We start from the raw sequence: 17,057 nt of genomic DNA on the forward strand, positions 1-17,057 counted from the left end.
TAAGAACCTGTCTCCCCGAGGCCACTGATCTTTAACCAGGCTTCTCCTCCTTTAACCCAAGCAAATTTCCCCTCTGCCCAGAGCACCTTCTAACCAAAGGATGGGGGAGGGGCTGGCTACTCTGATGCTATTCACTACCACTTCCTACTGGGTCATCACATCTACAAGTTTCACACAAAATTTCTCAATATTAAATGTCCAAACTGCAAACAGGAGTTTGTGTTTTTAAGAAAGAATATATCTTTTTAAGGTAATCTACATAAATTTGTACTGTGGTTCAAGTTTTACCTTTCAGTCTGTAATGAATTAACTGAGTCTTTTCTAAAGCATGAAAAGAAAGAGATAAAAGGTCAAAAAAAGAAGCAGAGAACACAACAAACAAACAAAAGCTTTCCTTAACTTAAAAAAAATAAAATCATTTGACGATATGGAGATCTAATGAAAATAGCAAATAAATTATAAAAGGAAAATGTCTTCTAAGAATTAATTCTATTTTGAAGATTCTAAATTTTGTTATATAATAGATGTAAAATATAAAAAGCATCACACAATAAATCTTAAATGTGTTTACACTAATGGTCAAAGCTGCAATATATGATAGTCTTTAAATTAAAATAAATCTAAAAGACTATTTTCACACATAGATGAGATTAACAAACATCACAATGACCACTTCTGATTAAAAACTAAAATAACTTTACTTTGTAATGAGTAAACAGAAACAAATAAAAACCCATCATACCTAATCTAGGAGGAAATGAAGTTAAAGGAGCCATGATAAGTTCGACGTAAGTTAAGTTCACGAGGAAATATTCTTCTAGTTCTGGTATATCATCCTGCAAAAATTACATCTGTTAAATCCTCTAAAACTATGCTCTCACAGTAAAAAAAAAATGTGCAAAGAAAATGAACTGATATTTTTCCAAGGAAGGTATGCAAATGGCCAACAGATACATGAAAAGCTTCTCAACATTACTAATTATCGTTCAAATGCAAATGAAAAACCACAATGAGTTTTACCTTACATCTGATAAAATGGCTATTATCAAAAAGATGAGGTAAGTGTTGTCAAGGATATGGAGAAAGTGGAACCCTTGTGTGCTATTGGCAGAAATGTAAATTGGTGCCACCCCTGTGCAAAACTATATGGAGGTTCCTCAAAAATTAAAAATAGAACTACCATATAATCCAGCAATCACACATTTGGGCATATATCCAAAGGAAATGAAAACCGAATATCAAAGAGATGGCTGCACGTCTATGCAGCAATATTTCACAATAGCCAAGATAGGAAAACAACCTAAGTGTCTGTCAATGAATGGACGGATGATGAAAATGCATTACACACACACAGAGGAATATTATTCCACTATGTAGAAACTTAGCAGGGAAAAAAAGCCACACTCATAGAAACATTAGAAACATGTTGCTGGGGGAGGTGGCAGCACAGGAAAGCTGCAAGATGGATAAGGTGTGAGCAGCGAACATAGACCATGGTGACCACAGTTGACAGCACTGTATTGCATAACTGAAATTTGCTAAGAGAGTGAAACTTAAAATGTTTTCACACACAGAAAAACATGAATATGTGAGGTAATGGATATGTTAACTAGATGGGGGGACTTCTTTCACAATGTAGTCATACAACAAATCACCCAAATATACACTTTAAATATTGTACAATTTTATGTTTTTTAGATTCCATACATAAGTGATACCATGCAGTATTTCATTATACTTCTATAAATGTGCAATTTTTTAAAAAAAGTATAAAAATATTAATATTATACCTGGTAGTATGATATCTTATTAGGTCACACCTCAAGAAATGGTTAATATTATACTTTTTAAAAATCTACACTAATATAAGTAAACCAATTATACAAATATACAAACTTAAAATATTTTAAATAGAAAAAAAGATTTAAAATTACCTTAATATTCAATGATTAGAATAAGATTGTAATATTATGAAAAAGAAATACAGGCTTTGGAGTCAAGGAGACCCAGTATCAAATTCTTAAAGTCTAAGCTGGAATGCCTAAATTTTAAGGGGTCAATTCTGCCATCTTTATAATGGGGCAATAATAGCTTTGGGGATTGTAGTAATAATTAAAAATAATGTGTACGGAGTACCTGGCCTAGAGAGAGTTCTTAAAAAGTGATAGCTATTTGTGATGATTAATTTTAATACACTATTGCTATTACTATCAATCAATGAAAAGTGCTTAAAACATGAGGACTAGCAAAGTCCATGTCAGCAGTGACCAAACAGCTAACTATGTGTAAGTAGCAACTCAATACACATATAATATCAGTAATATACACCAACATGCACTTCTCTCTTCATTTTAATTAACAGAGATATGTTTCCACGTGAAAAAAAAAATAAGAAAATTCAGATCACAAGCTCTGAACTATCTTATGTATTTATATGGATCAATGTGAGTTACAGAATCGGTGATGTAAATAAAAGGGACTGTCCCCCAACTACCTCCACAATTCCCATGCCACAACTCTCCCCTCATCCCCTCGGCCTAGCTTATTTCTGCACATCCAGGCCAGCAATCACTTTATCTTGTGCTACTCAGGGAACAAAATGGGCTACAGAGACTTAGGGAGGAAAAAAAGGAACTGGAAAACCTGTGCTCATAACACTAAACTCTGTAAAGAAAAGAAAGGTGGCTACATATTTTCTGCTTTAAAAACTAATATACCTGAGGAACAATCCATTTACTTATACTCAGTTACATTAATAGATCACATATTTCAAAGAATACTTACCTCAAAATTTTATCAAATCTTGTATGTCACATCCTGACATGTATTACCTTTTATCTTATGGCTTTAGAGTTCTCACACTATTATACTGTGTCACAGTGCCATGGCAATCACGAGATTGCCAGTGGATGTTTATACTTCTTATAATTTTGTAAATGTAAAAAGCCTCTGAGAAAATAAAATCTTTTAAAAATAGAACCCTCAAAATACACTGTTATTGAAAAATATTTTTCTAAGGCGACATTCCATTCTCTCCCCCTCCCTCACCCCACCTTCTCCATATGTCTTTTCATAAACCTCTTATCAATGTATTTAGGTAGCTGAAACGCTAAGTTCCAAAATAGCATTAGATTTCACAATATAGAAAATCGCTTAAAACACAATTTAGTCAGCAATGACTAAGTTTGACCTTAACAACAATTTATGCCATCAGCCTCTAATGAGTCCATAAGTATCTCCACTTAAACCAGTCCTAACAACTGAGATGCTGACTCACATGGATTTGCTGGTACAATGAATCTTTTGGAGTATCCAAAAATGTTCCTTTAGAATCTTTTGGGGCAATGCCATCTTAAAGGGGCCTGCTCTAAAGAAATTCTCTCTATAACAAGATGTTTCTATAATACACAACAGCAGACCACCAGCCTATCTAGATGAGAACAGAAACTCTTGTGTACTTAAAAAAAAAAAAAATCACAAAAATAAGCTTATTTAAAGGTACCAGAATATTTCATCGATTTCTACTTTCTACGTGGTTATTCAGCTTTAAAACAGTAATAGCAAAATAAGAGTTTTACCTCAAGTATGGTTATGTTGATGGCTGCTGCTGTTTCCCCTTCTTCTAAAATCAGAAAGCCAACTACCGGAACAAAGTCAACATCTGGCTCAGCTAGGTTTCCTTCTGTTTGGTTCCTTAGACTTAACATTCCAGGAATTGTGGTGTATGTGACATTAATAGCTCCTAATTGAATTGGATGGGGAAAGACTTTATAATTATTTAAACTTTTAAAATAATATCTCATTAGTAACTCTCTGACTTCTCTAAAAGCTCATGCTGTAAGCTTATATTACTAGCCCTAATTCCGTGCCTGTTCCCACATCCTTGATCTTTGCAGTGTAATGGCTCAGCGATGCCTCATTGAGGGCAGGCATACTGTCCTGCTTCTAAACTTCGAGTCTGGCTGTGTGACTTGTTTTGGCTGATAGCTCAAGGTAAAAGTGATGATGTGCCAGTTCTGAGCCTAGACATCAGGGGTCTTGGCATGGTTTTGGTTTTTTTTTTTTTTTTTTTTTTTTGTACCTCTACTGATCCCAGAAGAATGAGAGACATATAGAGCCATCCCAAGCCCATTTTAGATAGGCGAACCCATGACCAGCCTAATATTATACAATGCTGAGATTTTATCACTTGTTAGCATTTTTATGACAATAGAAAAATCCCCTTAATCTTTCAAAAAGTAAAAAAGTTACAAAGTCCTGTCTTGAATTAATACATATTAAAGTTTTTCCTGTCCCTGAGCTATTTCAGCAATAGCTTTCATCCACACAAGTACGATATTAAAAAAGCACCCGCCTAGAAACCCAATTCGTGCTAGGGCAACACAAACCTAGAGATCCGAATTCTCTGTTGACAAAAAGCTGAATTGTTATGTTAGCCTCTTGTAGCAAAACAAATCTTGATGAAGGAGCAAAGTTTAAAACTCCATGTGGCTCATCACTGGCTTCTACAGTCAGGACAGCGGCATATCCTTGAGCATCAAGCAGAGCGATTCCTGCTTGTGGAACTCCTAAAAATGTCAGGGAACACAAGAAATTTAATAATGATTTGGCATTAACTTCTAAATATGTATACTATAACCCCACTCTCTGAAACATATTAAAGGAGCCAGAAGGTGTTCTATTTTGTTCACATTTCTAACATATCTTCAGGTTGACAAAGAGAACTTACGTTTTAGTTTTCTTTTCATAGACAGCAAATCATGAGTTGTTTTTCACTTGACATATGATTGTCATTATTTGCTATAACTATTTGCCAGAATTACAGAAATTAAGTAGAAACCAAAGAAAATACCCAGATAATTTGCTCAAAATGATTAAACTTGAAATAATCAAATAATTAGTCTAAATTAGAACTGGTCCACTACTATAAAATTAGTTACAGAAAAATTCTTCCTTTGAACATGTATTTTATTCCATAAGGAAATGTTCAGCTACGTTTTTAGAGATTTTAGAGATTTCCTGAGTCCATAAACATAAGTAGTCCCATCTTGAGCTGATGTTTTTTGGATCTAGCATTTTTATGGAACAGATGATATTTAAAGTAATGTTTTAAATTGGTGTGTATCTAACTGCTACATATAGAGATAGCAATTATTATTTTTCTGAAAAGAATAATATACCAGCAAAAAATTTAAAATTGAATTATAAATTACCTTGTGTCCTGACATTATAAAGAATGACTTGGTATACTTCTTTCTCCTCAGGAATGTTGTCATCCAACAAGTACACAAATATGGTTTTATTCAATGACCCCTATGTCAAAGAGAAAGAAATTCATCCCTCTATTGTCCCTGAATAACAAAATATCTCCTTCTTGGATTGGTCTTAAAATTTGTGCATCCAATCATATTTTTATTTAAACAAGGTGTTCTGTGGCTTGAAAAAAAATTACATTAAAATCATTCACTCATGGGAAATCAAGCTTAAAGCAGATAGGAACTACTGGTGGAGGATCTTGAATGCTGAGCTAATGAATGTAATTTATTCGATGAGCAATGTAGCACTACTGACAATTTCAGACAAAGCAATTAGTTGGAGAGAGTGTATAGCAGTAGTAAATAGGAAAAACTAGAGCATAGAAAAGCAGACCAGGGCTGCAGGGAGACCAGTTATTACAAGTCTAACACAATACTCAAAACCAAAGGTTATAGGGTCTTGGCTTAATAAGGAGGCAGTGGAAATAAAAAGATTTAAACCTGTCACCAAACGAGAATTCATACAAAGTGAGTGTGGAGAAGAGAGGAAGAGGACAGAGTTACAAAAAGGCGGCGTCAACTAAGTACTTTTATACAGGTATTTCCCACCAATCGTCTTCTTTCAAACTATCAGGAAGAGGCTCTAAAAGAAACCTCAAAAATGTATATTTTTAGCACTATCCTCATGTAATAGTTTGTCCAGGATGCAAAAATACATTTGTTTTTTGAGCTATATTTGCTGTTGTCAGTCATTTAAAGTTCCAAGACAGTGAGGAGTAAAACAAGAGGGACAAACACTATCCGAGAACTTCGGAATGACATAGCTGGCATCAATAGGCCAGGAGTGGCAGGCCAGGGGAGTAGCAAGAGACCTTGGCTCAAATACAAAGTTAATGTTTTCTGTTTCAATAAAGGAGATCTACTGAATACATATAGAAAAAAAAAAAAAAACACCAATTCGTTAAGTCTTAGAAATTCTTTGAGCAATGTTCTTGCATTAAGTTTCAAAGAAAGTAGCTCTTCTGTCAATCTCCACTAATCCTATATACTACCTAGTCAGAGTTTTCTCATTTTTTTCTCAAATTACATTATTTACTCTAGATATTTTTGGTAAAGCTCTTGGTGGTATTACCTCAGGAAAGAAGAGTTGTCCCGTAAAGTTTGCAAAATTGAGCTCTAGATTTTGCCCAATAATTTTCCAGTTAACAGTAACATTTCCTCGACCAGGGGATGTCCTTACCACATGAAACTGCAAAATTTCTCCTGGAAGTCAAATGTACAGATTGATAAAAGTTTAATGGAAAATGAATTTAACATTTGAACTCAACAAAAACCAAATCCCAAACATGCAACTATTATAGCCCCTTTTCCAAAACATTACAAAACACTTCTGTTCTGAATTTTCTAGAAGCTTTATACATGCTTATTGTTTATTAACACAGGAATCTGGCTTCCAAATGCCTCTTATAGCAGAACTTCAAGAAGTTCAATATGTAAAAGTTACAAAAGCACATGCTAAAATGGGAAGCACCAAATTTTATATACACTCCAAAACATGCACTAGAACATAAATGTTCTGTAAATTAAAAAATAATAATAAAGTTCTCATGGTCAAAAGTGGGAATACCACAAGTAAATTCTTCCCTCACTTTTCAAAAGGACACAAATGCCTTACACTGATATGTAATGTGATTTTACACATGCATGCATAAAAATGCTTGCAAATACCTGAAAATCACATTTCTTTAAATTGTAACTTACATATACCATCAATGATTTTGTTTTATAAAAAGAAATACAAAGGAAAGGTGTCAAATCTGTACATCAACCTCTGTAACTTCATCAAAGTTACAGTTATCCTTCCTGGATAATTGAGGTTATTTTAGATACTTCCATTCCTGTATTTTATCCTCATGTAATACTTTGTAAGACTGAAGAAAATCATGATAGTAATTTCTTTTAAAATGCTGAAAGTGAAATGTTAGTTCCTAGGAAATACTGCTGATGGCCAAGTAGCTTGCTGCAAATATACTCAATTCAAAAGTCTTGTAAGATAATGAAAACAAGTTAAGGTATACTAATGAACTATGTCACTAAAAAATAATTATTATGAAAAGAAAAATGGAATGATGTTTAAAAAGCTTTAAAAGAACACATCCTTATTCAAATTGTATAACAGAAATATAGTTAATATCCATGCATATTCATTCATATCACTTTTACTTAGTTATCAAAATAAGTAAACACATCAGACATTTTTTAAATGAGCAGAGTAGAAATAAAACAATAAATATAAATATCCTTTTCAAATATTTTTAAAACTACCACAATTTTTAAATTTTTCATTATAATAAAACTATCAAATGTTACTAATAGAAAGATTTCTTAAAATATCATGGACTAATTAATTTAGAGGTTATTTTCATTTCAATTACTTAAAAAAAAACAAATTAAATTTTAATGCTAAGCACACATAACTTTAGAATAATGAATTATTTGGACACAGTAGAGAATATAAGGCAAAAGTATCAGAAACGGTTCTATATAAGATGTCCTCAAACACTTCAATGTTCAATGAATACATTTTTTAAGTGTTTCAATACAAAAATGTTTTAGTCACCATTATATTAGTAGACTGCATTTTGGATTTTTTGTAAAACATATAGGACTGCTAGATCAGAATCAGCCTCTCCAAAGTTTAGGATGTAACTGATCGGCTATAATTGCCAGCATGCGATTTAAAATTTTTGTACTTGTATAATTCATATGAACAAAATATAGGCACTACTGTTAAACCTGGGAGTCTCTATTCGTATACTATGCAGAATTTCTCATAGAGTAAGTTTGTACTGAACAAAAATGTGTTAATTATTGAAAGACACAGAGAGAGCCCCAGAGTTATTAAACTGTTTCACCTACAGTGTGGACTGGTGACACAAATAGAATGGTTTATAGTCATGGTTTTTTAACATTTTTAAATTACAAAACCTAGTAATAAAATCTAGTACTACTTCAAAAAGAAAATGATGGAAGCTTGATCAGTGTTAAAAATACAATATGATACAAGTTGCAAGAAAACAAAATGTAGGTCGACAAAGAAAGACCCATGTTGAAAGGGACACTGTAATCATAATTTAAAAATTATGGTTGCAAGATTATATACTGAGATTTGAGAATACATATACTATTACAAAGTAAAAATAATGAAATGCTAGGAGAAAAAAAAAGTAAAATCCTACAAACTTATAAAATATCACCTTTGAAAATTCCACAAGTTACCATACAAGTAACTTGCAAGAAACACAATTTGAACATGATACATACACAAATAAAATATTAATAAAATATTACTTAACCACAAACTTATAAGCCTATTGCAAATTGTGTCAACTCATGAATAGTGTAAAATGTTTTCTATTAAATAATCAAAATGAAAGTATTGACTCTGCCTCTTTAAGGCAGACTCCTAGGAACCAGGTCCTTTTAAAATGCCTCCTGGGAAAATTACCAGAAAGTTACCTTCTACCTAAATGAGGAGTCAAAGAATAGTCTTCTGAAAAGGAAAAACTAGGAGATAGTGCTTAGTCTTCCAAAAAATAAGGAAAAGGATAAAAGGTGAATCAGAGAGAGGGAAGGTAAATTTTTTAGATAACATTTTACTACATGCTAAACTGCCTTCTAGTTTTTGCCTGGGGTGAAGGCCTAAGGAGGACCCTCACCTTAGAGAATCTGACTGTGTATGTGTATATATATATATATATATATATATATATATATATATATATATATATATATATATAGAAGAGCAGACTGATACGAAATCTACCAAAATTTGGTGATACATTTTAACTCTAAACAGAAGATCTATCATATATAGGTCTAGTCTAGCCTAATACAGATTAAAACTATGAATATAAAAAGCACATTAATAACCCTGAATATGTTGCATACTTATTACCAAAACGGATTCTTTTTACAAAGGCAAATATCAACTACAATGTGTGTAAAAGTAATAGAAACCTAAAATACAGCAAATATATTTTAATAGATACATATATCCTGTATACATGTACCATCTAAAGTGATCGGCCTTTACAATCAATAGAAAGGTATTTAAAACTATAGGTATATGAATAATGTGAGATACAAACTATGAATATGAAGTTAAAAAAAGTTTCATTTATAATGGAGTCAGCCCTCCTTATCCACAGGTTCTACATCTGCATATTTGACCAACTGCAGATCAAAAACATTCAAAAAATAAAAATGTTATGTTGTTGTTGATGTGTACTATGTAGTTAGGCCTCCAATGGTTACATCTGTACTAACATGTACTGACTCTTTTTTTTGTCATTATTTCCTAAATAATACAGTACAACAACTATTCATGTTGTACTAGGAATTATAAGTAATCTAAAGATGAATTAAAGTATAAGGAAAGACATGGTAGGCTATATGCAAGTACTATGCCATTTTATATAAGGGACTTGGGCATTATTCACAGATTTGGGTATTTGGGGGGTCCTGGAACCAATCCCCACAGATACTGAGAGATAACTATATAGCTGTTCTATATAGATTATTTTTAAGAATTACATTTCTTGTTCAAATTTTTGCCTAAAACAGATTCATGTTGTCTCTAAGAAAAGGAAAAAAGTTTAAATTAATCGAACATGACATGATGATTATGATGCTGCTGAGTTGGGTAACTGAGCAAAATATCTTACAAAGATTTATAAAGAGCACATTTATACACAATTTGCAACCACGGTAAAAATCTATTGTCCCATATTTCTAAATACTGCCCATTACAATTGAAAGAAAGTAATATTTACCACTGGGCACCTGTTTAGTTGCTTTTGGATAAAAATGTAGAGATAGGATTCTACAGAATTTAAAAGATTTTTAAACACTAAGGCAATTCCTCCCTATGAATCACATTCTACAGTCAGAAGTTCAGCATCGTCCATATTTTAAATCTAAACATATTAATGAAACTTCAATGCTAGGCCCAAACCATTGTTAGCAGTGTTAAAAACTTACATGGCATGATTTTTTTTTAAATTTCATTTCTTTAGCACTTATCTTTGAAGAATCACATAAAGTTTTTATTAATTCACTTTGGTAAATTTTATGGATTTCAAACATTTCTCTATGCAATTTCATGGTAATATAAAGAAAACACACAAAATACTGAATTCTTGAGGTTAAATATAATGTTCTGGATAAATTAACTTAGATTCTAGGAAAGATTTAGTAATAAAGGAAAAGGAAAATAACTAAAAAGTAGAAATTCATCTCAATTTTATTTAGAAAATGTAAAAAAATAAAATCTAGGGAGCACTCATGTAAGCAATAAAAGCAATTCAGGTGTTTTATTTCCTGCATCATATTCACACTCACAGATTGTTATAGCAGATTTTTAACCAAACACATATTCGGACCATTTGTTTTAGTCACTAATCCCCTTTTCCTCTTTGCATCTCTTGCAGATATTTATAGCTGTTGGAAACAACAACAAAAAAAAAAAAACACACAATCTGATTTTCAGGTTAAGTTCGCCCAGGTGAAAGACGGCATAGGTGCCAGTGCCTGCAAGATGATGTGATGCCCAAGAGGAGAACTGATGTCCAGCAGGAAAACTCAGGTTTCTTCAGTGCCCTCCAATCCACTACCACCACCACCACCCAGACTCTCACTGGATGCACTTTCACAACGCTAGCTGTTTTACAGGTAAAATCCCTTTGAGGTGATACTTTTTTTTTTTTTTTTTTTAAAGCTATCTATTGTTGAAAATCACATATCTAGTCTAGTTCTAAGTCTTTCCTCAAATATAATCCTTCCTGGTCCCCGATCTTATTTATACCCTCTGTACCACTAACACTTTTATTGTCTTCTAGATTATTTTCTTTCCGATATTTCTCCAACAAACAAAAACAAATCCAAAATACTCCTCTTTTATACATTTTCTCCATTTTTCTCTTCTCCTTGCTTTGAGAGTCAATAAACAGACTACGGATTTCCTAGGGCAGTGCTTCTCAAACTTAATGTGGTGAAGAACAAGAGGTTTTTGTTTGTTTCTTGTTCTGTTTGCCCACTCTATCATAGACTAACATTCTTGTAAAATACAATGAATGACTAGATAAGTTAAATGAAAAAACACATATACAAAATACAAGCTCACTGATATCATTTTTGGATATCACAGGAAAATAAAATTGTTATAAAAGTTTCTAGAAGAGGTTATTTCAATTTCTGAACGTATAGTCACAAACCAGTAGAAACACTCTCTGGCTGACATCGGCTTGAGGACCATGCTCTGAGGAGCACTGCCTAAAGGCCTCTATGTCTTTTCATCCTCCTTATGCATCTGCTTCTCATCTCAAATTCTCATTTAAAATTCCTCCAGTTACTACTATTTCCTCAAACCCACTTTGGAATCTAATCTCTTGTTGCCCATGTCGGTATGAGACATACTGATTACCTCTTCTTCTGAAGACTAATGAAAACACACTCTTATCTTGGTCTCTTCCAGCCTCTTAGGTCCTTTTACCCCTCCCAGGCCTGGTGGTCTACACGGCTCCACCCTTGACAACTTGCATTTCTGTCTCTATCCACAAATATCTTATTAAATTTTCTGATTTCTACTATTACTTCCAAAAATCCAATTTCCACTTCTAACCTAGATAGAAATCAAGTCAGATTCTATCGCCAATTTCCTTATCTCACACAGACAGTGTTACTCAAATTCATTTATTCTTCCAACTCAAACGGCTTGAAATATTTTACCCAAAGTTCCTGCATTGTCAAGTTCTGAAGCAGATACACATTCATGCAAAACAAAGTCTATTCTCACCACCTGCCCTATAGCATGGCCTCTCGATTCAGACAGCACTGGGTTTAAGCTCTACTGTGAATAACAGTGTGCCACTTAGTCTTTCTAAAGTTCAGTTTCTTTATGTGAAAAGCTGGTGTATACCATTCTACCTACTTCATAGGACGGTTGTTAAAATTAAGTGAAATAGTGGACGGAAAATGTCTGGTAGACAGAAAACAGTCAATGATCTTGTTATCATTATCATCAAGATTAACTTCTAAAGTTTGTTTTTACTTTTATTATGTTACATATAATTTTTTGAGAGTTGATGATGCCTTTGATTGAACTTATGAAAAATTTTAGTCACTTTTTCTCACTGTTGCTTTGACAATATAAGATTCTAAACCATTAATAAAAGGAAAGAATGATGGGAAATGGCTCAGACATTTGCATTGATAAGTTACATCTGCAAGTTCAAAGGAAGTAAAAGGTAATACACATTAAAGGTCATTAATTTCCAGCATAGCACTAACTAGCTGTGTGGTCTTGTTGTCAAGTTACTTAATCTGTCTCAGTTTTCTCATCTGTAAAACAGACATCCAAATGCAGGAATGGTAGCCTTTCCATTTCTTATCTTTTTGAGGTACAGGGTTTTTTAAAATTCTATATATGAACTACAGTGAAAACAGGCAATAAATACCAGTTTTATCTTAAACAGGCTTATTCAAAGACAAAAAACACTGCTATAATGTTTTAAATGAAAAAAAGCCTATGTATGTAAAACCCTACATATAATGTAAAATATTAAGGATTTGATAAAATTATTGTTTTTTAAAGAAAAAAGGGCATTTTCTAATTTTTTATTTGGCACTTTGTTTATAAAATATATAAACATAATACAAAATCCAAGCTAAAATACTCATTACTATTTGTTTTGAACAGGGAGTCAATGTTTCACTGTTTAGTATCGACAGCTACCACTAAGCACATATATACTTGCCAGGAACTATGCTAACCATTTTACATTTATTATTTCACTTAATCTTCACAAAGAAACCTACGAAGTAATATTTCCTGTTATTTAACAGATGAGAAAGCTGAGCATCCTAGGTTTGAGTAACTTCCTTTAAATCACACCAGCAGGCTAAACACAGTATCAATCCACAAGGCTCCTAAATGTAGTTCAACATTTCACTATACAGCCCTCACCCAAAGAAGTTCATGCACTTTAGCTTACACAGCCCTACAAAGTAATGAAAGGATAAAAAACATCAGAAACTTTAAAAGACTAAACAAAAAATGACATGTATGGAAAAGAGAATAAATATGCTCATCCAAAAAAGGAACCCACCTTCGTGACCTATGACAGATCTGGAAGCTGTCTGAAAGCTAACAATTCCCGCCACATTGTCATTAGCCAAAATGTTCACTCTAACGGTGTCGGAGCTGGGCAAAATTCTACTTCCACCTTCAGTGTACACCAAACTAACTATGATGCTTTCATTATCTTCAGGTTCAGAATCATCCAAAATGGTTAAAATGGCTATCTTTTTCGTTTCACCTATAAAAAATTAACGGAATAAAAATCAAAGTAACAAAATCATCAACATTCATAAAAAATTCAAAGGCCCAAAATTACCTCAACTGTAAGAAGTAAAAATATGTAAGTGAATTATAATAGTTCAATATCATGAGCAATATCAGTGCCACTATAAACAAATGTATGTTCATCTGTAGATCCTTCCATATATAAGACACTGTAAAATTTTATTAGTACAGATTGTGGAGGACACTTTGAATTATGAAAAATTAATGAGAATAATTATTTAAAAGAATCATGATTTTATCCCTGGTCTTTAGCCTGGACCTGGCTAGGAGTTTCCAAAGCATCTTCTGTCTAGACGTAGTTCCCTCTAGGAGAGTGGAATCTCATTCTCTTTTTGACATTACTATGAATAATTATTACCAGGTACTCAAGCCAATACCTCCTTGAGAGTAAGACTTAGGGAAAGTGGTCAAAATGGGAAACAGAAAAGAGATAGCAAATTCTGAGTGAAAGAACCAGCCTGAATGAGATGAGTCTTTGGGTAATTAGATAAGATGACAGCATCAAATACCAGTTTCCGGGATGTGGGGCAATGAAGCAAAGACAAGGAAGCAGAAAAGGAATTTAATGAACGGGTAACAGCAACAAGGGTCAAGCAGTTTACTTTCCAATTTGGTCTAGGACCCCCTCAAAGAACATCTCTAAACCCAACACAGAACATCCATAAACCCCACATTATTTCTGCTCTTTAGCCTATGGTGTCTCTCACCTAATTCTTACCCACTTTCTGGAAAGAGGATGAAAGGGTAAGAAAAAGCAAGAGAAAGGGGATATGGATGCATGTTCTTGCTCTCATGACCCTGGTATATTTCATGAATTCAGAGCATCAAGACTGCCTCAAAGACTACAGATTATCTAAGTATCTAAGTCAGCTATAAAATACAGTCCTTTTTATGTGATGCTAAAGTTACCATTCAAGGGAATACTAATTTGTATAATGCTATTACTTTATAACTTTCTTTGCTGTTACTAATGCTACTGGAAAATCTAACTTCAAATTTTCATCTCCACTCCCTCCTCATTAAATTTTCATTATTTCTTTTGAAATAGGGAGAAAAGTTACCAATTACTAACCTGTGCGCTCCAAACATATCATATCCCGTTATTCCCAAAATAATTTACTAGGAAATAACTACTATAGAAATGTTTATACTACTTTAAAAATTATAGCTTTTTAGATATTTCAAAAAGTATACTACTCATGCATCATGACTCCAAGTTTCCAAAAAAAGTATACGCAAAAAGTTAAATAATAAAGGATACAATGAATTGCTCTGATAAAATTATGAATAACATTTATTTCCTTCATTTTTCAGTATATAGTAATGTTTTTATGAGTACACATTACTTTCTCAAACAGAAAAACACTATGTTACAATGCTATATGGAATCTATAAATGCCCAAATCAGGATTTAAATAATGATCTAAGTAAAAATACTCTTTATCCCATGCAAAGACTATTTTAAACCTATGTACTTTCCAAATTTTTAAATATTAAATTATCGACCAGCCTTGAAAAAGAATCAGTGACTCTGACCCTAATTTTAATTTGTTGGCCAAGTTATATATTATTGTTCATGAAAATTTACAATAGTGATCCCATCGAAGAACAGTATCAAGCTGATCTATCACTTGACATAATTTAATATGAAATACCAAAGTTCATAGTATTTACACTTATAAATTATTTTCATTGAAGATTTCTCCTGATCTGTCTGATGCATACTCCCCAGTTAATACACATTTTTCGAGCAACCAACACTTCTTAGCCACATGTTTCATTGTTGATACATGACTCATTCTTGCAATTTCCCCTACAAAATTAGAGCTTTCCTTAGATTTGCCTCTCTTTACTTAAAGGTACTGCTATCACATATAAAGGGATAAAATTCACATATCCACTAAAGAATTTGTTTAATAAACTAAAAGGATACATATGTAGGGCCATGTCAGCCTATATATGTCATGTCACCTATTAACAAGCCAACTTCTATTTTTACAAAACCATACTGTACTTTTATGTATTAGCAAAAATGTACACAGTAAATAAGAACTTTCATGAACATTATCATAAAATTTGAATATGATGACTTTACCAGGACAAACTAAAATTCAGAACCATCACTCACCTTCAGCAAAAGTCAGAATGTCTCCAGCACCTATGAAATCTAAACCTTCAGTAGCGGTTCCACCAACAACACGCCATTCGACTGTCACCTGACCTAAGCTGCCCCCGGTCCTGTGGATCATCAATTCCACTAGGGTCTGGGGTTGCTCCTGAACTTCAACATAAAAGCCATCTTCCGAGGTATTGGGACTAATACTGTAGATCACAAATACTCCAAAGGCATCACCATTTAATGCTATGACAACAGTAGACGTATTTGGCTGTCCTATGGTTGGCTGGTTTTCAAAACTGGCTGTGATGTTCATAAGGTGAACTTCAAGGAGAGAAATTAGAAAACTCTCATCCATTTCTGGGAAATCATCAGGAAGAATAGAAACTGTGAGATTTGCAAATTCATCACCTTCCAGCATTATGGCCCATTGCCTTGTCACAGGCTCATAGTCACTACCAGCCATAGCCTGACCACTAAAAAGAGATGTCACCCTGGTCATGTTTTTCCTGTAGGTCCAGAAGTCTGAGTGGTTAACAGCTGGACTGATCCACGATGTCATCCAAAAACACTGCGGGCCCTCAGAAGCACTGAAAAATGAAAATGCTGAGCACGCATGTTCTTTGAGGCACGAAGTGGCACAAGTATACTGGGCTTCCCCCATTGCAGAGACATTCACCCAAGTTCTCCAAAGTGGGTCAGGCACCCCTTGAATTGGCGATTCATAGTAGGACAGTAAGTCTTGACCTTCCTCAACTGCAAGAGCCACTACATCAATATCAGAAGTACTGTAGAACAACAACAGCTGACCAAAGTGCCCTCCGCTAAAATGTGGAGTGACAATTAAAAGACAGGTTAAGCACTCAAAGCAATCTGTGGACTACATATAGAGAAGATAAATACTAATTGCACATTTCACCTTTTTTTAATTGTATAACATACTTGTACAAACACAATCATGTTTCTTAATTACATTTGTCTTTCAATATTGTTTTATCGTGAAGGAAATATTGCTAGTTTTCAATCTAACAATACTTTTTTTTAACCAAACATCTTATAAGATATGCAAATCATATTCATTTTAAAATTATCAAACGAAATTAGAAAATTAACTTCCATTACTAGATTTCACTGAAACAACGTAATGATGATAATAGCACAAGTATACCTTAAGGAAATATAATTACTTGACACGAGGTCCCAAGACCCCTTATTTTCTATTTCTGAAGGAGCTCAGTGAACTCTATTCTGCCTCACAGAA

The 17,057-nt window shown here is 33.2% G+C and overlaps 1 protein-coding gene across 3 annotated transcripts in view; it reads right to left on the minus strand.

Annotated features, from left to right (window-relative positions):
* Nucleotides 1–17,057, minus strand: part of ADGRV1 (adhesion G protein-coupled receptor V1) — a 473,598-nt gene that overhangs the window by 354,478 nt on the left and 102,063 nt on the right. For all 3 annotated transcript variants that reach the window (XM_036225348.1, XM_036225347.1, XM_036225349.1), the window contains 7 exons: nt 15,809–16,620; nt 13,424–13,633; nt 6,388–6,518; nt 5,214–5,313; nt 4,389–4,568; nt 3,579–3,742; nt 743–836 (listed from right to left, as the gene is read on the minus strand). In XM_036225348.1, the coding sequence (XP_036081241.1) occupies nt 743–836; nt 3,579–3,742; nt 4,389–4,568; nt 5,214–5,313; nt 6,388–6,518; nt 13,424–13,633; nt 15,809–16,620 (1,691 nt within the window). The remainder of the gene's footprint in view (nt 1–742; nt 837–3,578; nt 3,743–4,388; nt 4,569–5,213; nt 5,314–6,387; nt 6,519–13,423; nt 13,634–15,808; nt 16,621–17,057) is intronic.

This window comes from Rousettus aegyptiacus, unplaced genomic scaffold (assembly GCF_014176215.1).
Source record: "Rousettus aegyptiacus isolate mRouAeg1 unplaced genomic scaffold, mRouAeg1.p scaffold_m13_p_8, whole genome shotgun sequence".
Lineage (NCBI taxonomy): Eukaryota > Metazoa > Chordata > Mammalia > Chiroptera > Pteropodidae > Rousettus > Rousettus aegyptiacus.